Raw genomic sequence first — 26,598 nt, forward strand, 5'->3', positions numbered from 1 at the left:
TGCATTTCAAATACCAATAAAATTTAAATCTATTTCATTCTAACTTACAGCAAAGAAAATTCGCCGACAAAAAATAACCATCTAGTTATCAAGCTTTATTTTTTATTTGGAACAAGACCGAACTATTATAGAACGAACTGTCTCTAGTCAGCTCCGGCTACGTGATTCAGCCCAGTGGCCTCACAGTGGCTGGGGACGACGCCACCTCCTATCGACCAGCTTTCAAATTTTTATATTTTATTCAAGAAGCTAACTAGTATTTCAAAAGCAGTCTGGGTTAGTTTCGTTGAAAATTATGCTAACAATCATACTGACACTAGGAAATCTCAAGACCTAAAATCCCCAGCAGCCAGCCACGTGAACAATTACAGGGAAAATTCCATATTAGCAATGACGAAGTATTGATAATTAAAGGGCGTCCTTTGTTAGAATCAGGTTGCATAATTCAACCGTAGAACTTTTATTAAACGGTTTTTTTGCATTTCCTTCGTTGTTTCAGAGTTTCGTATGAAACATACAACTAATTTATTTTGCAGTTTATATGTGTTTTAACTCGCTACAAGCTCCGTTGTTAGTAGCGTAGGTTGAGAGTAGCTTGGGAGGAGAGCAATAACAGCACCGCTTTGTCCGACTCTCTACGTCATGCCATGTCGTCATTGTGAACGTACTTATGTACACACGGGTTTGCTCGCCAACATCCTGCTATACAGTAATCATAAGAGAGCAAAAGATGCTCGTAATAGCACGTTCATATATTTGGTTGAATTAATTAGTTCGACAGTTAAATCAATTTCAAGATGTCATTTGAGAGCAGCTTTAGTTCACTAGATATGAAAAATACCGAAGGGATCTAACAGACAGCAAATTCAAACCAACATGCGCTAACATTAGCGGTCTGCGCTACTCCAACAGGCGAGCGGTGTATGGACTTTGTAGAAGTTGGGTCTCTCAGAGCGACCACAGCTGGTGCGCGACGTTGATCAGTGAGAGAATTTGTGAGTGCCTGTGTTTTCTGTCATCACTATTGGACTTCTGTGTTCAAGACATTCTTGAGAGTATTTAACATGAGATCGTCACACCGACACCTTGAGCATCATGTGAGCTGAAATGTCAGTGCAGAATAAGGTAGGTTTCGTGGAATTACGGATATTTTTGGATTTGACGAATAGGTGATGAAGTCTTGTTGTCATATTGAACTATGTTTACTCAATACTGTATGAAGCAAATACGAAAACAAATTTGATAATGTTTCAATGAATACCATCAATTATATTTTCATGGTGCACAAAGCTTTATGCGTCTGAAAAAATAACAGGCTCACAATTTCGCACACAAAAACAAAGTTTCACAACTCACAGAAACAGTTAACAGGCAGAGACTATGAAGTGTGATTTTATCCTTATCAACTGATGGGTGTGCACATGAGTTATTTGCCGAATAAACTGGATAAATGATTGGTGTGTGTGTGTGATGGAAGTGAAATGGTTTGAGTGATAGTGTTGTTAAGTGAGGCATGTTTATAAGTTTCCTGTATAAACGGAACGGATAGTAGCCTGTATCAAACTTATTTGTGTCATTTGGTTTATCTTATATAGAGAAAGACTTCAAAACTTGATGTGTGTGATATCTTTACTTACTTCTGTGTAGTGACGGCTAGAGAAAGGTTGGGTTGTGAGCGAGTTTTTTTCCATGTCCGTTGAATTAAACAAGACAACGTATGCTAATTTGTTTTAAGAAATGCCAAGGAATATTGCCGAAATGTGCGTATTTTTAGCGGGAGTGATGGATCTGAAGTTTAGAGGAGTACCAGGTGTGTAGAGAGAAAACGGGAACCCTACATGAAAGGGCTGGACTGAAATATTTCACGCTAATTTTTATGGCCTCGTCTCAGAGGTTTGTTGACGTGCAAGGCGGAGGCTGGTTACCATTTGAACGCAAACGTCACTTGCTTTTTATATAACTATTATTTTATTAATCCCATTCTTGATCAGTGTAAACCCATGATAACATAAACAGGTTCTCTTTGTTCGGTTTTGTACATTTTGGATAAATGCCATTAATTAATTAATTACCAAAACCTTTTTTTTGTTTAATGATTTTCGGGGTCATTATTATTAGTCAATTTTATATATGTCATATGAAACCACAGTCTGGTCCGTAGAGACATATCATTCCAATATTATTTAACATGGTAGATTTTGCTTCATGGACTTACAAGATATGGGTGGCTTATATATTTGGGATATGCATTTGTGTATGTGTGTGTATACATATATTTATAAAAAATAAAATCCAACATTAAGCCTTCCCGTATAAAGGGTGGGGTGGCATCAGAGAATAAACACACAACTTATAACTTTACTGTTCAATAGTGAATAACCCCCCCCCCCACAATATATGTATGTATATATAGATATTATAGATATACAATTATAATTAAGTAACATTACATGTTCTAGATTATTACATGTTTTCAAGTCCCTAATAAACAATTAGCGGCGTAATGATGTATAAAAATGTTTTTTACGACATTCGAATTTTGAATCTAGTTGCAACATTCTAATTTTAATAAATTTTTCCATTTAAAATTTCTATGGATTGGTCCTTTTTTTTAACAACATATCAAATGATTTTCTTAGTGATGATGAAACAGGGAATTTTGACATCAAATGATTTTCTTAGTGATGATGAAACGGGGAATTTTGCCCGTGTAAACCGATTTTTAGTACCAGGGCTGTTGCTATCGTGGTGTTTTACCTGTGCTAGCCCCTTCGTCTCAGTTTCATTTTTTATTCTCATTGTACTTTGATAAGGAATGAATAAATATACACTTATTGCTATATGCTATAAGTACTGTGTGCCTAAAGCACGGGACCTTAACATCTCTCTTAACTTTTGCTTACCAAATTCGTGTTCTCGGGCATGGACCAGAATTTTCATTGGCTTGCCTGTCCCATTAGCTTTCGCTTAAACAGTCTCTCTCTCTCTCTCTCTCTCTCTCTCTCTCTCTCTCTCTCTCTCTCTCTCTCTCTCTCTCTCTCTCTCTCTCTCTGGTTATGCCATTACTAAAGAGCGAGGTCCTGTTTTCCCAAAACTTCAGTTCAGCACGAGAAACTTTTCCTCACTCGCCTTCAGTGTTAACCGAATTGGTCTGTATAATGGCGTCACAATTGTGACCGATGACCAACTACCTGGAATGGAATTTTGAACTGGTTTTCAAAGCATTCCACTTATAGAGGACTGAGTATAATGCGCATGCTCGCGCAGTTCTCTTACATTTAAATGTTGTGTTGAATATAAAATCTAGGCCAAAGGCCCGGGACCTATGAGGTCGATCTAAAGGTTTGAAAGGTGTAACAGGGGAAAACCTCGAAGTTGCACTATGAATTAAGTGTTAGGAGAGGGTGGAAAGTAAGATGAAGAAAGAGAATATGAAAGGAGGTACAGTTAAAGGAACCAAAGTGATTGCAGCTGGGGGCCGAAGGCATGCAGCAAAAAAACCTTAAGTAATGCCTACAGTGCACCGCATGAGGTCCGCTAACGGCACTAAAATGCTAGATCATCCTTACATTAATAGTTCACAAAGTTAGTCTTCACAGATGCATTCATTATTGACTGTGGAGAGTAACATTCACACACACGCACATTCTATCGCCCCACCTCAAAGTCGCGCGAGAGCGCACACAGACACATTATCCTATGTATTTTTTTTTATATGCATACAGACATATGTAGGAAGTCTGGGCAACAAATACTTAATCCCTCCATATCTTTTCCGATATGGGGTTGAAAAAAAGCACGTGCGAAATTTCCTGGACACTTCCACATAACAGTATTTTTACAGAGCAAAAAAAGCAAAACGCTGGAAAACGAACCAGAGGAAAATCTGCGCGTTCTTTGTTTTGGAAACTGAAAACTATTGCATAACCCAAAATGCCACCTCCTGGGAGCCATCGGGACAGGTTCAATTATGCGGTGCCAAACAGGGCACAGTATATCTCTCTCTCTCTCTCTCTCTCTCTCTCTCTCTCTCTCTCTCTCTCTCTCGCAGATTCAACAGTGACTGACAAGCCCCATTTGTATTTCCCACCTAACCTAAAACTTGCCGTAGGAACAGAGCGAGTAAGGAAAGGGTTGGGAGAAGAGGATGGTCCCTAATCTCGCATACCCTTCAGTCGGTGAAAAACTAAGCAGAACGGGTGGGCATCCCCAGGAATGTTTGGGTACCACTTAACCGTCTGTCCTTTGCTTAATATCCACGGGCATCCAGTAATGGCATGATTCCAATTGGTTTGGGGTAAAGGTATTAAATGGTATGTATTACATTGCTCAAAAACTAAAACACGAATGGTGTCGTAAAATAAAATTTTCCTAGAAAGTTATACCAACTATTATAATGAAACTGATGCAGGTAGATGACCATCAAATGAAAGAAAGCACATCGAAAGACCAGAATGTCTGTCTGTGTCTTCAGTAAACAACAGAATTTGCTAAACGTTTGCATTCAGAACAGTCCGCTCGGTAAATACTTTGGTATGTGCAATGGAGGCTGCAGTGTACTATTGTTTATGTAAAAGAGGTACACGTGGTTTCTTGAAGAAAGAGGGAGAATGTGTTCCACGTGGCTTTGTCGGAGAGAGAGAAGAGAGAGAGAGAGAGAGATTGCAAAGTCTTTGGGCCTCGAGAGAAAACGGGTGGTCAATATTCGAGTCCTAGGAACACTTCTCAGCTTTGCTTTGTCGGACGCCCCCCGTGTTCCTGTTCGCACAAATACTCGACCCGTCGTGAAACGAGGCTGCTGGTCCTCCTCCACCTCTCCCGGTGCGGTAGGTAGCTGGTGATGCTGCTGCCGCTTCGTTTCATTGGTCAGACTCCCTGAAGAAGCCAGAACGGAGAACAACGGAGCTTCCTTGCCGAGCGAGACGGCGGGCATTTTCCTTCACCCAGTCACTCTATGCAAACTTCATACATCCTTTAATAGCTTATTTATAATTTGACAGTAATTATTATTACAGTCGCCTAATTATGTTAGCGTAAAATCATCATCGTGGCGAAAATTGGGTTCCCTCGAAAGCCTCTTCCACCAGCCGGTGGAATGAACGTTTTAAAAAAATGAGGCAGACGTTTGGCCGATATTGCGGCCACGCGTGTTTTTGCGGGCAAACGTTGCTTATGTGATTATATGCAGGCTATTGAGGAGGTAGGTAGAGGGACGTTGCGTCAGATGTGACGTCAGCACTGATCCATGACGTCACAATGGTGTACGGGATGAGTGTGACTGATGATGTGAAGGAAGGGGCTGTGTAGTATAGCAGTATGAGTACCACCGGTGGTCGTCGTCCTGTCCACGATGGGCCAAAACTGATTGTGTCTGCCTCCATACGCCGCGGCATCCTCTTATCTTTGCTGCAGTGGCACCTATCACCCTCAGGTATCATAGGATGTGACGCTCGCTCAGCGTGAGAACTTTTCCTAGATTCTCAGTCAACAACTAATTCATATACTACTTGTGTTTTCATGAAGACTTCAAATAGCCATTTTTCTTTAGTTTTTTTTTTATACCTTCTAAGGTTGGCAGCCTTCCGGAAATTAATTCATATAGTAATTAGAGATCTCTGGCATTTGTCGCTTAAAAGAAACTAGGAAATGACATTATGAAAAGTAAACAGCATACCTTGTCGATCTCTTTGCGCTTGAATTTATACATTGCAAGTTATGTTTTTCTTTTGAAATTTAACATTGTTTCAGTTTTACGATTCCAGTTTTTAAGTTGAGGTTTCACAGACCATTAGCTGCTGTCTCATTGTCTGAAGTTGGTTTCTGGAAGGAAAAGGTCCCAATACAATAATATTCTTTTCATATCTTCTACCAACCTTCCCATGGCGTTGAGGAGGAACCCTCATGGGTTGTGATGGTAGTGGTGCTGGTCACGGCTGGGCGCAAGATATAATAGCGCTGGAGCGAGCGGCGACGCCAGTCTCTCTCTCTCTCTCTCTCTCTCTCTCTCTCTCTCTCTCTCTCTCTCTCTCTCTCTCTGATTGGTGTAGCGTGTCGGGAACTTCGGCACCCTAGTCACTGTCTCTAGCTACTAGTAACCACTTCGTTCTTCATTTCAAGATGTCTTACAAGCATTTTACGACTTGAGTTAAACTGGCCTCTGATGATCGCCGGGTCAACCTTCTTCGGCTTACTATATCTTTAAATTATTTTTATACCGTAATACTGTTATTTCCGCGCTGAGCTTCGCGAAAATTGTTCTCGACCTACTGAAGGAGGTTACTTTTCGTGTTGTTTTCGTCATGTAACGACCACGTGCCTAAAGCTGGGTTTGGTAACTTTTATTATATATCCATTACGTGGTTTGCTTGATATCTGTATGGTATGACGTCGATTGCCACTCTCCAGATAAGACCCATTCAATGAATTCATAGGAAACCCTCTGCAACGCCCCCCCCCCCCAATCCCCCATTCCCCACAAACACTCCAGCAGATCGGAGCGGACATCGGCCCCACACTCACTCACCCACCCCCACTTTCTCCACTCTCTCTTTTCTTATTTTTTACCTCTCTCTCTCTCTCTCTCTCTCTCTCTCTCTCTCTGTACCTATCTATTTAGTCTTAGATTCTGCATTTGCAGTGTTATTGTTTGAGAAATATTTATATATAATTATGACCGGGGAGAAAGAGAAATCCAAGTACACAAATGTAGGAAAATTGGAATAGTGCGGTATTTTAAATTACGGGTTTGCAATGTTCGACTGCTGACATTCGTCTTTCACAACATTGAACATACACGATAAGAAAGGATAAGAAAAACAACAATAACGTACAACTGTATAGGCACATAAGACGGGCACGAATAAATAACGTTGCTCACCCGTCTCCTCCAAGTGTTACAGTACGACTGCTACAAATTTCCAGCGTAAGGAGCCACGGAGCAAGAAAAAACTAAAGCTAGACTGGGAAGGTTTACGCATATAAATGCAACAGCTGAGAGCAGATTACGCGCATTGAAAGTGATTCAAGATTTCTACCAACTTCCTCTCTCCTGGGTCAGGGATCCCGGTTGACACCAGGTGTGGGAATGTTCTTGCAATTGCAGTACTGAAGGCGGAGGAGGAGGAGGAGGAGGAAGAACAATCGCTGAGAAAGGGGCGGAGGTAGCTGCAACTACTAAAAACTTTGCGTCAGGTAGCTGCGATTTTGCGTCTCCGTAGAAAAATTTATGACAAACTCATACTGCAAAGTAACGTACATCATTTTCACGAAGCCCACGACACAAAGATAGAGAGACTTGGGACTTTAAATAAGGCCTTAGCCTCGCCTGGGCATAAGGAGGGGCTTGGGGCGGGTCTCCCTAATGACCGCAGGTGTGTGGGGGTAGAGGTGGGTTTGGAAGGAGGGGAGGTGCCGGCAAGGTGTTCGTCCGCTCAACTAGCAGCTGCTGCTTCTGCTGTTGCTGTTGCGCGTGTCTTTGTTTCGGGGTCTTGGTGACCTCAACTTCAGCTGCCGAGTTCTCCCTCTCTCTCTTTCTCTCTCTCCTCTTCGTCTCACCGGAACTCCCGAACTGTTCCTCGGCAGGAGAGCCAGCTGGAGGGTTGGTCTCGAGAAGTTCTGGCGTCTAGAAAGAGCGTTGCGCGTTGATTCCCTCTCTTTCTCTCCCTCCCTCCCTCGGCCCACGTAGGATCTGAATCCTTTCTTTCTCTAACACCTTTTAATTGCTAAAGGCACCACGTCGCCAATGCAAGAAGAATGTTAACGGGAAAATCCCCGACAAGAACGCTTCCCATTAGGATAGAAGGGCATAGAGACTGATGGTGGTCGCCTCCTGTGGCAGACAGAAGTTGGTAGCGATAGTGGTGTGGATCATCGACACAGCGAGCGAGCAACGTCGTTGTCGACGCTAGGGAAACATCGATCGAGCCAGCGTGCGGCTGGCTCTCTCGGCCTCCAAGCGCGCACACACGCACACGTATACACACTCGCGCGCACATACACACACACCACCCAACAACCCCGCCGAGTCTCTTCTCTCTTTCTCTCCGCTGCTGCTGCCGCCGCCGCCGCCACCGCTGCCCCTGCTACACAGACACACCTGTACCTGCAGCAGCAGCAGAAGTCCCGCTGTATCCTCAGCCACCTCCCTTTGACCACTGGCAGATGTTCTCCATTAGCATCTGACTTTTAAGTTGTGATAACGTTAATGGTCTTGCAGATGAGCAAAGAATGAAAACCCAAGTTGCACGTTTTACAGCTCCAGTAACTATGACTCCAAAATCATCAGCTCCGGATCTTCAGGAGGGCGAGCGAATATATGAACCATAATAAAACGAACAAAGGCTTCGACGCTAGCTATTCGAGCCTTGGGCCCAGAGACATTTACTTTTGAAAACGCTCGCGCTGTTCTCCTTCAGGGGCTGCGGTATTGTATGCCACTCCCTGAGACCATGCAAGACCTGTCCCTCCGACGATGGTGAAAGAACATCTGCCATCTGGTGGAGGAGGAATGTCTGCCCTCCTCATCTACCTCCACCTCACTACCCACCCCCTCAACAGTCTCCTTAAGTGTGACACCGCACCTGCACCTGCGTAAGAACAAGGGAGTTACTTTTCCCGTCCCGTCTTCTCTCTCTCTCTCTCTCTCTCTGTGCAATAGCATCCTGGGCGGTATCTTATCATCTGTAACACATGCACAATGACTTCCCTTTAGCCATCTGTGCTCTAGCGCAAGTGTGCTGTGCTGTGCTGTGCGCCTTTCCCTGGTGTCAATCTTCAGAAGTCTTGCCTGCCTACGAATTGACGAGAGGATGACGTCATGATTACTAGTCAACAATGCATGTAAGGAAGGGCACATCAGGCGAAGGGGTCCTGTTATAGAGTGCCGATTACTACCGTGTGGATTGATGGGGCTTGCGTTAAGTTACGCAGATTTAAAGATAATATAAAAACATTGTACTACAAAAATGAAATCCAGTTGAGGCCATCTGTACAGGTATGAAGGTACAGCTGAAGGAGAAAAAGGAACGAGTTGGAGAAGCAAGAGGAGGAGGAGGAGGTAGGTAGGTGTTAGCCAAGGGCCCCGGCACTGGGACTATGTATAGCGTGGCGCCACGACTCTGTCGCCAAGTCCTCCCCTCGAAAGACCGTCCCGCCGACGCCAACATCCGACGGGATCAGGTCAAAGAGATTGCAGAACTGCCCTTTCATTCTTAAGGGCATCTCGAGACAATCCTGATACAACACTCGCGGCCTCAGCTTCTGTTCCAGCTTGCGTTCCTCAGTCTGACGGTGGCACTGGCCGACTCCCTGTCGCAATCTCAAAGCATATTTTATATATATATATATATATATATATATATATATATATATATATATATATATATATATATATATCATAAGTTTCTTCGCCCGTTAGTTTTCCAGGAAAATTTCTTTCTGCACTTACACTTCAATATGCGACTTCTTCCTCGACTTGTACCAGTCTTACTGAAAGAAAAATGACGGCTGTTCGGCACTGAATAATAATTATCATTATTTTTAACTAACTGATGTAAACATTTACCCTCAGAGTACTTTTTTCTTTGCTTTTTTCCCCTGTTTTTGTCTTCTCTCCTCCCCATTATTCTTCCCGTTCTTCTCCCTAAATGGTATCATTATTCCTCCCCTTCCTTCCTTCTGCTCCCCTCAAATGGAGATTCCCCTTTTCTCTACGAAGAAGAGAGAGAGAGAGATCGGCAGCTAAAATATTAACGTTCAAGATTCAGGTTTAACGAAATATTTATACTCGGTCTCAGTAAGTCTAAATAAGCCAGTATCAACCAGTAAGTCTGTCATAGTAAAGTAGTGTGAAACAGTGGCCATTCTTTTGACTTGTATAAATAAAAGGAGGAGCAATATAAGTGCCTTATTCAGTTAAATTTAGGAATCTACAGGTTTTCGATTCAAGTCCGCCCCCCCCCCCTTTCTCTCTCTCTCTCTCTCTCTCTCTCTCTCTCTCTCTCTCTCTCTCTCTCTTTTCAATGAATGGGAGAGAGGAGGTGGATGTCAGAGAATTTGTTTCTCGTCCAGAATTTGCAGAAATTGTTCCGAAAATTTCTTACCAAATACAAGTCCCTAGGAAAGAGGCCGGAGAGGAATTTGATAACTATTTTCGCCCTTCTGCACACTTACGTCTTCTATTGAACAGGGGAGTAAGAAAAATCGTTGATAGTACGCGAGCAGCACGTGTATGGGAAAAGAGAGAGAGAGAGAGAGAGAGAGAGAGAGAGAGAGAGAGACTTATGAAGGGGAGGCTAAAGTGAAGGGTGGCTTTAGCGGGGGTAGAGCTGAAGGGTGGAGGAGGTCTTCCCTCCGTCTCCAGTTCATCTCGCCCTCACCCACCAGTGGACTAACCCACGGCTGCCTCGGCAACGCAAGTTGTAGTAAAAGTCTGGCAGACGCGTGTATGAAGGAGGAGCCCTAAAGTTTTGTTGAAAAGTAAAAGGGAACCTTAAGTTTCAGAAAAAATATTTACCTTCTAGTCTTGTAGAAGGAGGGAGGCCCAAGTCCTGTTAAACATAGGTATTAATCGAAGGCGCAAACGACACTGCTGCACTGCCTAGCGCAATAAAAGTACAAAATTTCTCACAACCAATTTTGTAGAAACAGGTAGGAGACAACAAGGTACCGCAAGCGAATGCTGAACGAATTTGGTTATAAGTTAATATCCATTTGATCAATTAATGAGCAAAACTTTTTTCATTTATTCGGTATTGTTACACTATTATGCACAAACAGTGTATTCATGAATTTTTTACGACTGGTGATTCTTTCAATAATACGACTACATGGCCCAACGGTATTCTTCGTTTTAAACACTAGATATTTATTATTTCTTCTTTTCGTTCGGAACCACACAATGTTTCTTGACGAAAAAAAAAAAAAAAAGGACGTTTGCTACTCATCCTTTTGCCTGTCCCCTTGCGTGAAGGATGTCCGTTCTTAGGCCAGTAGCGATCCTTAAACGTGCCTTAAGCTCGTAATCTATGCATCGAGGCTTTTCGGCAGATTCAGCCTTGCCTTATAGGATCTCACGATGAAGAGGGGCTCTTGCTAATTGACGTTAATCGCTCTAGCCACAACAGGTGGACAAATTTTCCATGCTATGCCTTTACACTTCCCGGCTACCTTCTATTTTCTTCAGATTCGAAAAATTTCATTGTCTATAGGTTGTTGATATTTCTCACAATGCGAGGCACTTTTTTGTCTAGTATATTGATATCGAATTCGTAGTTCGAGACACTTTTGTGCATCAACAACCTAATGCCGACTTTTAGTTGTAAGATTATGTTTTATTGAAATAATGAGCAGAATGGAGCAAGTCTAAATTAGGACAAGGAAGTCTGCTTAGGATTGTACTAATAAATTAAACTACTGCTATTGCAAGCTGAAGGGAAATTAAAGCTTTAAACCCAAATTCTTTTCACTTACGGTTGCGTCATCGCAAAGGAAATCTAGGGAGACGATCTCCGTATTTCCTTTACTCGCTGACGATCTTTTTCTTCTTCAATCAAAAACGATGCGTAGGTGTCCCTCCTCCGCCCCCTCTCCCCCCCACCTCCGTACTTCCCATCTTCAGTATGAGAGAGCGCGAAGTATAGGGAACGAGGGAGGGGACGGGCGGCGGGTTTTTGAGAGTTGGGGGCTCTTTGGGAATGGGGGGGGGGGTCAGGTCCGCTGATGGGCAGGATGATGGGGGGGGGGGTCGGGTACTGAGGGAGACAGGGAATAAACAGAGAAAAGGGCGCGGGATGAGAGAGAGAGAGAGAGACTCATGGAATATTAGGGTTTGAAAATTTCGAAGTTTATCAAAATTTTAAAGTATGTAGCTACACTTTTCCGTCAAAGTCCACCTATGTTATAACGTGAGGAAACGTAATATATATATATATATATATATATATATATATATATATATATATATATATATATATATATATATATATATTATTAAAAAAATCACAATAGATGCACATGACTTCATTAAATATATATATATATATATATATATATATATATATATATATATATAGACAGAGAGAGAGAGAGCCCAAATGTATGCGATTGTAGAGAGAGAGAGAGAGCGCGCGCTCAAATATATGCGTTTGTAGAGGGAGAGAGAGAGGAATTGAGTAAACCCATGATGTGGGGTGGAGAGGACGGGAATGGGTTGGGACCGAGACCCAAGAGAATGAGCCAGAGAAAGAGAGGGACGGGAGCCGAGTGGGAGGTGGGGAGGAGGGGAATTGGGGAGTGCGTTTTACCGGGAGGGGAGAGCGAGTGTGTGTGGTATTTCCTGCCCATGGGTTTGGCCCTGGAGTCCTGTGACGTTTTTCCGTTCCGTTCCACTTCGTCTTGAGAGAGAGAGAGAGAGAGAGAATCTGAAACTTGTTGCATGGTATGTGTGTGTGCGTGTACTACTATCATTCATGGATTTGCTGATGCAGATATCCTGCGATTTTGGATTGCCAGACGCTCTCACTCACACTTCGGCCGCTTCAAACTCTTTTTGGTGATGCAACGGGAACTGTAGCTTTTTGGTTAATGTTGCTATCTGTTCTTTTACAGTCATTCGCTGCTACTGGTTCCAATCAAAGCAAATATTTTTAAGCGTTCCTAACCTGTCAGTATTGCAAAGCTAATCGCAGTCATTATATCTGTGCTTCAGCGTCAAAAGGAGCGACCCTTAATATCAAAATGTTGGAGGGTGTGGTGGGGGAGTCTTCTCAATCCCAGCTGTAATGTGCCAGCTGGTGATTGCACGCACTCTAACAGTTGGCAAACGCTGGTTTGCAATTGTAGGTTTAAAACAATGTCTCCAACAGAATTCTTTTGACAAGTTCAATTTTATGGTGGGGGGTTGGGGGGGCCGCGTAATAATCACTTGACCTCTGTATTCAATTAAAAATACCACTCTAGTTGATAATGAAGACCATAAACCCAAAGCTTTTAAAGTTCTGCCATACAGTAAAAGTAACCCGTTCAAATTTTAACTAATCCTTTTAAAAGTAAATTAATCAACATGCCCAAATAAAATGACGCTTACTATCGTATTTTATAAAGAAAAAAACTAATTGTAACTCATTGGATTTTTTTAAGCTAGTGTGGAATCTAAGGATTTCTTATCACTCCAAGATATGATAAGGCCCACAGATATTTAAACACTTCGACGTGGTTTCAATGCCTCCTCATCCAGGCTCATAATTTTCTCCTCGTTTATAGATAAACGAAGAGAATTGCCCTAAAGGTACATGGAACAACCCACTCTGATTCCTCTTATATCTTTGCTTCTGCTGGCGTTGTAGAAGCTTCAAATGGCCCATGGGGTAATCCCATAGAGGGGTGGTTTCTTTCCTTATTCCCATGACACTTTTACAGGGAACTGCCGTAATAGGAGAACACTGATGTTGCTAGCATTTGAAGCAACTAGAAGTGAAATTCACAATGAAAAAGTTACCAATTTTAATACTAGTTGAATGTTACAACTAATATTCTGAATGTTACAATTGTTTAAAATTTGTATCTAAATGTATTTTTTGTCAATCAGAAATGACAATGAGAGGGGCTAATACGACTGTTCATTATTATTATTATTAATTTTAACACACTTTATCAACGATGAAAATTGTTACCGATATATATTAATGATAAAATTGTTACCGATATACGTGGCCCGATTTGGTGTTCCCTATGTTAAAAAAAATTAACTCGAAGATGATTTCCATGCATACGCAACCTCTTGTTTAACCTACGCGAGGGAGGGAGAGAACATGTTGACGTTCTGTGACTCATGGCATGTCATTTAGAAGTGTTTTGAGAAACGCTTCTTCTGTGTGCACGCATCCGAACATATCTTGAAACCGTCGCCGGTAGAAATTGACGGTGAGCGGCTGCAGGGCCAGTTGGTCCACAGCTGCGAGAGAGGAACATTGAGGCTCGACGACGTGGCCTCGCCGGAGCCCTGTTCAACCCGCAAATACCATGAAACTTGGTAGGCCATTCTCGCTCCTACGCTAACCGTACACTGAGGTGGTTCTCCTCTGCGCCAGGTGCTTATGAAGCAAGTTTAGGTCGGTGCGCAAGCACGCTAAACTCGCTCCTATGTACGACGCGATAGAATTTACAACCGCCCCATCAAGTCTTTAGCTACTAACATATGACTAGCGGTACAGGCGAATCTCGCCCTCTACGAACTCGCACCGAAGGAAGGTTTTACCAGCACATCTCCCTCCACCACGGCCAGTCACCGTTGGTTCTCCCTCTTTACAACCCTCCCCCACCCTTAGCGATCCCCCCCCCCCCCTCTCTCTCTCTCTCTCTCTCTCTCTCTCTCTCTCTCTCTCTTCTCTCTCTCTCTCTCTCTCTCTCTCTCTCTCGTACCCCCTTCCCCCTCCTCCTCTCAAGGCTGACTCCACTTCCAATATCGCCCTTGTAGCGCTGAATCAGACGGGCGAACGTAGCGCGGCCATGTTGGTTGAGTTCCCTCAGGCATTGAGCGCATGTCAGTGGCGAAGGATTCAAACCCTTACTGCCGTGTGCCGCTAGACTTAAAATGGTGCGTTTCGACCTTAATGCGAGGCCCTTCTGTCGTTGGTCGAACAATAAGTTAACCAATGGGACGGGAGTTCAGCCCTCACGCGCGGCTGACTCACAGTCCAAATTGGAATAACGGAGTTGGGTGGTTGCTACGTGGGTCGGACAAAACATCCGGGAGGCAAGCCAAAGTCTCCCTTTGGTTGGAGGTACATAGAGGCCGATATCGCTGCAGCAGGGTGATGCGGGGGCGCTACAACCAAGTCTAACAAACAGAGCTCAGAGGAAAACAAGAAAATACCGTCGAGAAATATGAGGAATCAAAACAAAGAAAATTCGATGCAGAATGAAAAAGAAACAAAATTGAACGCAATCTATATGACGTTAAGCTTTCTCTCATTCTCTTCGTATCCCTTTTTAATTATTGTACAGTCTTCCCCTTTAAAAGTACTTTTTAAAACGTTTTAGATTGGGACTTTTATTCCTTCGCGCATATTTTTTAAAATATTTAAAAAAATAAATAATGCCCAATTAAATAATACGGTTGGCCAATTTCAGCGAGATAGGAAATCCGAGTTTGAAGCTAAAAACTTTGCTTCATGGCCTTCCTTGTGGGAGGGACTGGGCAGAGGGAAGAGGGAAACGTTTGGCGTTGAAGGCGTGTTTTATTGTCAAGTGGAGAGTCGATTTGTTGTCCGAGTAACGTTTGTTGAGAGCGCCAACAGGTGGCAAGAAGAGGCCAGCATGTGCGGTCATTGTCAGCCGCCTTCGCTTCTCTCACTACTACACGGCAAATCTTAGGCTGAAGTTAGGGAGACCTTATGTCCACCTGTTACGTCACTATAAGAGGAGGGAGGCAGAAGCACTACATCTAACCTAAACTTCTGCTCTCCAAAGCTTCGTTGTCGTCTTAGAGCAGCAAGTCCCCTGCCATTTCCACCCATAATGTCCCCATGAGTGCCACCCCTTTTGGTTTGCACTTTGTGTGGATGTTCAACTCTATTATCTGATTATTTTTTACCATGGAAATTAAAACACTTTTAAACTCATTTTATTATGTAGATATACCTGAATCCAAGTAATACAGAACAGCCGTAGCCTAGTAGAAGAGCTAATGAAGGCTGCGGTGCGTTGGTGCGATCTTACACAAGACAGAATGATGGTGCTGGGTGCTCGTAGGGTTCTTTCCCGCTTCAGCCACCCAACAACCTACGCCCTTATCGCCACTCACCCCTCGGGCACCAAAGACTGGCGAAGTTCCAAATAGAGATTTTGAACGTTATATGTTATTGTTAGGTCTGTTCGTTCGTCCCGAGTGAAAGCAGGAACGTTTCTTGAAATTTATAAAAAGATTATCATGAAAGTTTTGGGGAAATAAGCGAGAAAAAGAAAGGTACGGCAACTCTAGTTTGCTCTTGGAAAGAGAGTGAAGGCTATAGCGTGAGCTCGAGGGAGTTGGTGGTGGTGGTGTTGTCGTCGCTCCTCCACTCACGGACGCATGCGCAAACGAACATCAGCCACTCGACTAGAAAATACCACTTATTTACCTCGTTGCCATGGTAATGTGCCACTACTTAGACAACATTGCCCAAGGTTTATCGACCTAGAAATTCTATCTACGTCTGCATATTGCAGATTCGTCAAAATATAAACATGGTTTGAATATTAATAAAAATTACCTCCAGCAAAGGAGAAAATATTTCGGTAGGCAGTCGTAATCTTCCTAAGATTTCTACAGACTAAACTGATCCCATTTTCTTTAGACTTCTGAAGGGGTTACGATTTCAAACCCGACCGAGTAGAAGCGGTAACTGCAAACACGTGTCCCGGTAAACATTTCCTCAAGAAAATATTGAGTCTTTAGAGGTCGGCAGATGCATACATTGCAACGCGGCGCGGTAGGCGGGTAAGACGAAAATTCTCTGCAAGTAGACAGTTTCGACTGAAAGTTTATCGGTGTCGACCTTGACCTCTAGACTAAGTTTGAATATATTCTTGGACCCATAGACTCTTGAGGAATCTTTAAAACAAATAATTGGTAATGGCATGAGTATTCATCACGTATATATAACTACTGGCTTTTAAGATACGGTAGGAAAGCAGTTGAAGAAACATTTATTATATATATATATATGATATATATATAATATAATATCTATATATATGACTAAATATTTCAAATACTTTCATTATGAAATAATGTCTTAAACGATGCCAAGAAATTTCTCAGGGTAATTTTATTTATTACAGTTAAATCTTCATAAACTTTAAACCAACGGTTAATCGTTTTAACTGAGAATGGCAGCTGTGATGGGGAGGGGTTGTGGAGAGAAGGAACCCCAGGTAACAGCCAAGCGTCACCAAGGACGTGGGCGGGTAGACAGACGCCTTTTGCCGTCGCCCATGAACGGCTGGAAAGACCGCTGGAACCCGAACCGAGGGGGGAGGGGTTATTATTTTGTTAGTTATATTCTGCACACTTTGCTAAATATTTATATTCAACAGCAAGATTGTAACGTTATGTAAATTCTGATTAATTCGCATTAAGAATATAAGTTCTTTGATACGAGAGAATTCAATTCAATAAATGGAATGTGGAATTTAGGCCAACCGCTGGGACATATGAGGTCATTCAGCGCTTGGAAGGTGTAACAGGAGGACAAACCTAACATTTTTCATATTTACTAGCTGGAAGTAGAATTAATACTACTTGTTTACTAATGAAACAGAAGTATTAATGCTACATAGTTTAATTGATCATTGTGATGCTATGACTTAATTTTACTCTTACATTAAGATATACAGTTTAAAAGTAAATATAAAAGAACATCTTAATGGCTTATAAGAAGACAAATTCACAAAACTTCGCAATATGTGACGATAGTTATGGTAAGGAACTCGCCAGTAACGTTGGCGTTGAAGTCTACGTTGACTGCCCTCCCTATTTCATTACTAGAGCGCACTTCGCAGTAATCGACGAAGGTTACAACTCTCTCTCTCTCTCTCTCTCTCTGAATGTGTGTGTGTGTGTGTTCGTGTTTCTGTAAATATAATTTTTAATACAAGCCATTCTCTATTGTAACGCTGTGTCCTAGTATGATGGATTTTTAGTATTTCTTAGCATTCAGCAAGATAGTTTGGGAAAGGTTTAGCAAATACATTTGTGAAAATCTAGTTACACATTTTTCCTATAAAATAATAGAAGCAATAGTTATAACGCGACAGGTTGAGTTAGAGACAGGCAGTGGTGCGAGGTCTGAGTTGCGCCAGCCAGCAGCACCAAACCAAGGATAGCACCACCAACACTAGCTCTTTTACGGCTCGCATTCGATTCCTCTAGTTCTGCTCTTATCTTATGTGAATATCCTAATGTTGATTTTGCCTATTTGTTAGCTTCATGTAACTTTCTTCTTATAACAGAATTCCGAAAAAAAAACACACCGAAAGCAATGCGCCGAAAAAAAATAATGCAATTTTAAGCCGAAGCCAAGTCTCACTGGTAAACTCGAACGAGGTGCCAGCCCGCCCTCTTTACCTACTTCGCTCTCCCACCACGCACAGCGCTCCGTTCACTTCACTTTATATACTCTGACCAGGGTTTTCATCAGTGTATATAATCATCTGTATGTTTATTTATGTGCACGTATTTAATGATAATAAGTCCTTTAACATAATGCACGAATTCAACAGAAATATTACGTTATCAACTACACTTTTTATACATATATCGGGAAAACTCCCGACTTTTGTCTAAAGTTACAAGGCCGAAGTATTAGTATGGTTTCATTGTACCTATATATATATATGTATGTATGTATGTATATATATATATATATATATATATATATATATATATATATATATATATATATATATGTGTGTGTGGTGTGTGTGTGTGTGTGTGTTGTGTATATTTATTCATCTTTCCAAATCCTTCCTAAGTGTGAAATGTCCGGCATACATCTGACATCAGTATTTTATTTATACACATGAACGTACATAATACGTATACAATATAAATGATCTCTGATAAGCCCACAAGAGGGATTTCAAGATATTGATGATTCCAGCTTCTTTTTATATGCAACTGATTTAACGTGGTGTATATTGAAAACGTAAATCCAGGTAGTTTAGGGGAGATCAAGGTAACCATTTGTTCCATATAAAAGTATCCAGGTAGTTCCGAATATATACGGTTATAATATTCGTACTTTAAGTCTGTGTTTAGTATATCCATGGGCTTGAATGGAATCTGAGTTTAATTTTAAACCATTTTAAAATGTACTTCATTACAGCAATTGAAATGCATAAGTTGTAATACGAAACTAATTAAAATGTATCGCTGCTTGTGTCATATATATATATTAATGGATGTTCTTTATCGTTCACAGGGGCACTCGACAATGGGGCTTCCTCGAGCGAGCGGCAAGCGGCGGTGGTCTGGCGAAGAAGGCGCTGACGCCGTACCAGCCAAGGTGATCTGTACATCGCCACCCCACGCCCTCTGTGCTGAGGACGTCTTACACCACCCCGCCCTCACCCACGCCCACGCTTCTACACCGGCCCTCGAGTGCGAGCTGACCTCCACCTCTGTGGAGAGCAATACAAGCGAGGTCTCCACCAGCGAATTGCTCTGTCAAGAGCAAAGTGACTCTGCCACTTCGTTTGAGACGACCTCCTCACTTTGTGTGCAAGTAGACTCTACCAGTGTTTTTACCGACTCAGAAGACGAATCCATGGACGATGAACACGAGGATTTCATTGACGACGAGGAAGACAAAGACTCAGGATTCATTGATAGCAATTCAATAGACAATTCTTCTGATGATGAAGTGGAAAGTACCAGTCGAGTGATATCATCAGCAGAGCCTTCCGTTTCTTCCTCCTCGCTCGCTCCTTCGTTGTCGTCCCAGTGTCTGTCATTTGTTTCATCCTCATGCTCCACCACCACCACCACCACCACCACTGCGGCCTCCACGTCCCTCCAACTGTCACTCTCCAGAGTACTGCCTCATCCTTCCACGACCCTCTCTGCCAGCAGCGAATCTTCCCTTCTGCCATCCACACCTCTGTCTCCGGCAGTTCAGAGCCCCTCTGTCCCAACTACTTTCTCCATCTCCAACGCGGCTACGCCAGTTGCCGTGTCCCCACTTCCTCTTAGCAGTATAACGTCACCATTCGTAGCCTCTACCATTACCTCCAGTACAGTTACTACCATGACGACCACCACTAGCACTGCAAGTAACAATGAGGAAAGGGTACCAACAGTCTCCATGGTGAGTGATGGAAGTGTTACAACAGTAACAGCAGCTCAAACAGGAACAGTTGTTACAAGTGCTTACCAGGGAACACTTACAACACCATCATATGATCCCCATTCTTATCCTTATCCCCCAGAGTCTTATCCTTCAAGGCCTGTTACTCCAGCTTGGGGAAGCTGCAATTTCTATGATGGATCTCAACCTAACACTAACAAGTACATGGAAATTTCGCCTAGTAAACCTAGTGCTAACCAATCGATTCAGTGTGATGAGAATGGAAAGTCTTATTTAGAACTAGGTAGTGCCTCTCCTTATACCCACACCTATTCTAATGACTGCGGAAATTACACCACTTCTCCATCAAGTTATCCTTCTCAATCATACAATCAGACCTGTACCAGTCCTAGCAACAGCAGCACTTATGGTCAACCCACAAGTTACTTCAACTCACGCCAAAGTTACAGCCCTAACCCATATAACGTTTATCCTGCATCTGAGGGTTATGGCAATTTTGAAAATGAAACAGGATGTGGTTATGGATATGGTTCAAATGGATACACAGGTGCAAGAGGAGGTACAATGCCTCCATCTCGTGGTCCTCCAAGATGTATGTCTCCTTATTGTGACCCTACTCAAGGAGCTGCACGACCAAACTGTTATCATCAGCAGCGACTGTCAGTGCTCAACGTGTCCATGTACAAACTAAACAGATTTCGGCAATTTCCAGAGCCCAGCCTTCATCGCTCTGTACTTATCTGCAATACCTTAAGGCATATAGAGCGTGAACTAGAAGCTGAAGGTGTTAGTGTAGCTTCATTATTAGCACATTCACATGCTCATACTGCAAATCCTCATTTGCAAGGGGCAGCTCCTAATCAAGGAGTTCAGACATGCCCTGAGCCCATGCCGTCCTCTCCCACCCCATCTCCAACACCAACAGAGGGACCATTACCCCCCATGCATGCCCCTCTAGTGGGATCTCCCCTTGCAGCACCAGTGTCACTGCCTCCGTCCACGCCTTCCACACCGCCACCTTCTGTGACTCATTACACCACCGCTTCTCCCACTGTACAATACCCAGCTTCTCAGTATCTACCAACAGATCATCCCACAACTTTTGATAGCAGAGAAAATGCACATCTTCGACAGTATCAGTCTTTACCTCCAAATAATTCTCATACAGATAGTAGTGGACAAGGGCCTTCAACTGAGGCACACACAGAAGCCGAGACTGAAGATCCTCCTTCATTACCTTCAACTAGACCGCCTGCTCTGCCACCTGAGGAACGGACAGATGCCATCAACTGGTGCTCAGTTCTCAGCCTTTCATCCCAGACAGATTTAGATTCGATGAACAACAATGAGTATGGTGACTGGGGTGGTGAGAGTAGCTCAGATATGGACTACAGTCGTACCGATGATGGACCTCCATGGAAATTACCATCTCTAAGTGCAGATGATGTGCTCAAATCTTTCCCAGAGGCCTCAAAAAGACTAGAAACGAACGAGGACCTTGATTCTATAATTAATGTATTAGTTGGTTCTTAGCATTTAGTGTAGTTTAGATAACTGCTATTATTTCATTCCAAAGGAATCGGTGTTAATGTTTGTTTGCCGCTGTGCGGGCAATAAGAGTACATCGCAATCCAGTGCATTTGTGGACAACCAGACATTGCTCAATGCATGGCTAGCAATGCAGTCCTTAGGGCGTTTTGCCAGTCATGTCCTTTGTCCCAAGGATGCTAATCAATCTGTACCACAAATACCGGGCAAAAAGCAACTCACTCAAGCGGCATCACAACAGAACAAGAGGCTAGTGTTTTTCTGACACCCCTTTGCAGACAAATTAATTACACTTTACAGTATATAGTTAAATAATAAGTGTCATATTTACCATCACATGCCTCCTGGGACAGATCATGGCATCCCTTCATAATGTTACAAAGTGTACCTGCATAACATTACTTTCTTACTGATAAAACAGTGGCAATATATAAAGGTTCCGTACCAGAGTTTTATATAATTTGCCAAATATTTTTTATGCTTATTGTAAAGTGAATTTTATTGAGTATTTTAGTAGGAAAAAGGTGCTTATATTCAGTTTTAAATATATAATTCAGAACTGTTAATTTTTTTATATTTTTTTCTGATGTGCGGTTGTGCCCAGTATCTTTTCAGTATTTACAAATATTTTATTCTGTACTGATATATATATATAATATATGTAGAGTAAGCCAAGAATTAGTTGCATTGACTGCTCTGGGTCACCTACAAGTTCAAACTAAACTCCTCCTTTGTACGACACCTGCAGCCATCCTGTGGCCACGTCCAAGTGAGTTCAGCCAGGAAGCTAAAAGTGTCTACCCCAGAATATGTTTGGGGTCTAAACACGTCACCAATGTCAATTAAGGTCTCCTAATTTTTTGTTGGTGCAAATGGGTACAGCAGATTGTCCACACCAGTTATTTTTTAGAAACAAACAAAATTAATATTTCAAGTATTTTCCTCCACTGAACAGCATAGGTACTAAAATCATTTGCGGACAAGTGAGAAATCTAATTTCCATGTCTGCAGACAGCTTGTTTTCGGACACTGCCAGTGAGACCGAGGGAATGCTTTTTTACTTGTAAAGATGCATATACCCAAGTCATCTGGAAATGCAGTGATTAATGTAATCAGTACGAGAAAAATTAGCTGTCGCATTGTAAACTGGTATTGACAATTTTTTGAAGCCCAAATTGTTACAATGATCTCTGGTGATGTTTCTTAGAATGACTCATTGATTCTAGTCGTGGTGATCGCCATTGACAGCAGTGCAGACATGATGAAGGAGCAAAGTGCAAAGCATTTTTTGCTGTAGCTACAAAAAAGTGTATGTATTTTATGGCTCTTCTGAGTACTTTTCCCTTCCTTGTGAATTGCACTCCAAGTCTTGATTATTTCATATATAGGGTCTTATATGTCTTCCTATGTTTTTTTTTTTTTTTCGTTTTCTTTAATTCTCATGAAATATTATTTTAGCCTTGGGTAACCTATGTACATGTTTGTTCTTTCTTGATAAAAACCTTTTTTTTATCAAGATATGTAAAAGCTTGTTTTCTTATGTATTTTACATAGTAGAGGCGCGCCTCAAAATTATGTCTCCTCTAGCTTAAATCCTGTTATAATTTCTGTGGAGGGGAAAGTGAGCAACCAAGGTAGCAAAGATGTGGCCGAGTCTTGTAGCAACAAAAAATTAACTTTCCAAAATCAGAATCACACACAAAACAAAGTTATTGATGTTAGCTGCTCATCATTTCTCCTGTCATGGCATATTGGATTCTCACTGTCAAAGTTTTGTTGAGTTTGTTGAATAAGACGACAGAAGCCACATGTCAATCATCGAAAATGAAGCAAGTGAAGTCCGTTGGGTGCAAGGGGGAACATCTGTAGTGTCCAAAACAGGTGGCACAAGTGTCAAGTACAATGGCTCTGCCTTAAAAGTAATGTTTATTAGGTATTAGATAATGTAATAATACTTAAATTGGCTGTGACCACTTGTGGATCATTCCTCGAGTGTAAGCTGAGTGATATTTATATATATACATATAAATATATATATGACTTTTGGTTGTGCTCTACAGAAATTCTCAATTTTTTAAAGACTGTTTGTGATACAATTGCTCAGAAGTACAGATTATTGTAGACGAATCAGCAGAACCAATAGAGTTTATAATCCAGTGTTAAGTGTATTACTTAATACACACGAGTCATTAGTATGAGACGCACTTATGATCAAAACACGTTTTTGAAGATTGTCATTCTTTAGTCATTGGCCCGTTGTCTTGGCTTGAAAACAGCAAGCAAACCGTCATAGAGCACGTCGTGCCTTTGGTGTGACAGAGGAAACAAACACTAAACTGTCAACTGCACGTCTGTGACATTGGTCGTGTTTCGTCAACTCTCCTTTGAGGTTTGATGAAGTTTTCCTTCTGTTTTGTCAAGGTAATAATTCTAAGAAACATAGTTTAGTCCCCTTTGCATGGTTATCGAAAACACAACTTTTCACTGACGATTACTCCATAAAATTCAAGAAAGCACAAGATATTGATGTACTGAGCCCTGGTGTTTTAGATGAATTATCCAGCGAAAAATGATTTCGTTAAATACTGAACTCAAGATGAACAGAACCGAGTCTACTTCCAAGTAGCCAGACACCCATCAGATTGTTTACTGGTACTACTTACTACTTCGCCAGAAAGGTCACGGGAATATGGGCTCAGTGCATTTATTCGATTGTTAATGGTGTTGGAAAAACGCTGAGGAGTAGAGGACTAATATCCCCCGTTACTCTCCCTAACCTCTAAAATCCCCCTCCCTCAATTCCCCGCCGTATTGATTAGCACAGGACACGGCATGCCACCGCCGGTGGTTCTGGCGTCCCATGGGCCTTCGTCAGTAGCATTTTCAATTAGTAAAAAGGCAAAATTTACCCCCCCGGCCCGCCCCTTCCGACGATATTCAAATGTACAAGAGGCGGCCAATGGCATTTTCTTTCAAAACGTTCACACGTATTCTTTCGCACTTGAACCGATAATCTTTCACGTCCATAATAATCATACCAGCGCACGCATCTTTGACCGTCACCTCGAGTTCAATCTTAGAGTTTATCCATCCCTCTCTCTCCTTTTGCAAACGTATCGCGTAGTAGCTGCACAAAGTTCACAAAAACTAGTTTCAAAGACTAACCCCCGAGCGATCTCTGGTGTAGAATCCAAATAATTATTATTTTCCCCGGGAGAAGTCATACTAATGACATCGTGACCACAGGCTCAAAGGCTAGAGAACCAGTGGTATGTCTGTCTGTATGTATATGTATGTGATGGACACTGGTGGTGCCCTCTTCTCCTCTCGGCTAAGAAACGAGCGGCGACAGACTTCACTTGCTTACCATAGGGGTTTTGGAAGGCTGGTAAGGTGCTAGGGACCGTCGAGTGCATTCTGGATACAAATGCCTTATCCTTCCCCTTACCGCCTAGAACCATCCCATAATTATCTGTGATCCTACTCATTTATAGGATGACCAAATGGTTATGGTAATGAAATATAAGAAACATAAAAAGTTAAAAAAAATATAAATCTAAATATCATTTTTGTTCTGAAGCTGCAGTTATTTTGTGCAGGCTTAAATGAATAAAAGATGTACTTATACTGTAGTAATTTGTTCTATAAAGCTGAGCAGAGAAGATTGAAGCCAAAGATATTTTCCACGAGAAACAAAATTTTAAAGGTGACATTTTTGGCAGTTTTCATAGATGGCTTTATGAAGCAAATGAAGCGTATTTTATATAGAGTTTGTGTATATATTTATTATATGTAAATATCTGTAAGTAATGTCAAAAGAGAAAGCAATAAAAATCAAGTGTATTCAGTGTTTCTGTTAATCCTTATGGTATCCTTCTGTGGTGACATACAAATAGTATACCTTTTGATTGGTTGCCTTCCTAATCAGTCACGTTTACGTGTACTTATAAAAAAAAAAAAAAAAAAAAAACTGCTATTAAAAACTCGACAGTGACGAGGAACTGCTACGTGTAATTGTGGATAAACACAAACAGGTCACGACAAAAGTGAAATATGATCAGTGATCAGTTATAGCTAGAAATATCCGATTTATTTTTCATCAATTTCTGAACAGTTGTAAGATCCTGGCCCACTTGACGCAGTAACTCGCTCATCCTAAGTGGAAAAATATATTTTCAAAAGTAATGAATTCTTACTGTACACATAGGATACAAAAAATCACATGTGAAAATAAGATGTAATATTTACTAAACAGAAATGTTACAAAACCAATCTTTGGCTGTATGTCTTCAGCCAGCAAAATTGAGAAAAAACTTATTTCTAATTTGATCACATATATTGATAAACCCCGCACCAGCAAAAATGTCTAAACATTACAGAGGTAGCTAAAGGTTGGGGGCCTGTGCACTCCTCACAATATACCGCGTAAGACTGACAGTTAAAATCTATGTACTCATTTTCAACCTTTGTTTACTTGATGACAAAACTACCTCCTGAACACGGGCAGTAAGAGCTCTAGAAAAAAAAAAAAATTCGGCTGCATTTGTTTTAATGAGTCCAAGAAATTTGCCTGTGACATGGGGTAGTCAGTCTATAAGACAATTTATCCGATTGCTGCCTCAAGCCATTTAACCAATTGGTTTCTGTAAGAGATACAACAATTTTTTCCCCACAATAAATCGGAGATACAGCAACACAAAACTCTTAATAAATCTTGAGTGCGATACAAATACTGTACTCTTTATGTTCGCCCTAATTGATACAAAAATGAAGGGCAGGTCGACAACCCAAGAGCAATTGAATCACAAAAGTTGGCCGCTACCTTTAAGACCATGCAAACTTCTTGCTCTCCCGCTGAATACTTTACGAAACTTGTATATTTCTCTTTATTCGTTTAAGGCAATAGTCCTAAAGCACCACTTATGTCACTGCAATACCCTTCCCACAAAAGTCTTTCATTCAACATACCAAAAACCACAAGGATTCCTTGCCTATACGTTCGACTCAATACTTCATTGCATATTGGCTAGGACACCATACAACCAAAAGTTTGTTATTATTATTATTATTATTATTATTATTATTATTATTATTATTATTATTATTATTATTGTAAGGATATAACGACAGGTCAGCTGAAGCCTGGGTTATTTTCAATAAATATCTATATAAAAATAAACTACAAAAAATATGTATAGTTTTC

General features: G+C 41.6%; 2 protein-coding genes across 9 annotated transcripts in view; one reads left to right on the top strand and one right to left on the bottom strand.

Moving 5' to 3' along the window:
• The window catches only part of LOC135198163 (uncharacterized), a 904,910-nt gene that overhangs the window by 821,291 nt on the left and 57,021 nt on the right, over nt 1-26,598 (bottom strand). The gene's annotated exons all lie outside the window — the stretch shown is intronic.
• On the top strand, nt 927-25,238 carry LOC135198161 (uncharacterized). The gene is made up of 2 exons (XM_064225665.1): nt 927-1,125; nt 18,963-25,238. Exons 1-2 carry the CDS (start codon nt 1,108-1,110, stop codon nt 21,378-21,380), a joined length of 2,436 nt encoding a protein of 811 aa, XP_064081735.1. The 5' UTR covers nt 927-1,107; the 3' UTR covers nt 21,381-25,238.

The sequence above is a fragment of the Macrobrachium nipponense genome, chromosome 21 (genome assembly GCF_015104395.2).
Source record: "Macrobrachium nipponense isolate FS-2020 chromosome 21, ASM1510439v2, whole genome shotgun sequence".
Taxonomy (NCBI): domain Eukaryota; kingdom Metazoa; phylum Arthropoda; class Malacostraca; order Decapoda; family Palaemonidae; genus Macrobrachium; species Macrobrachium nipponense.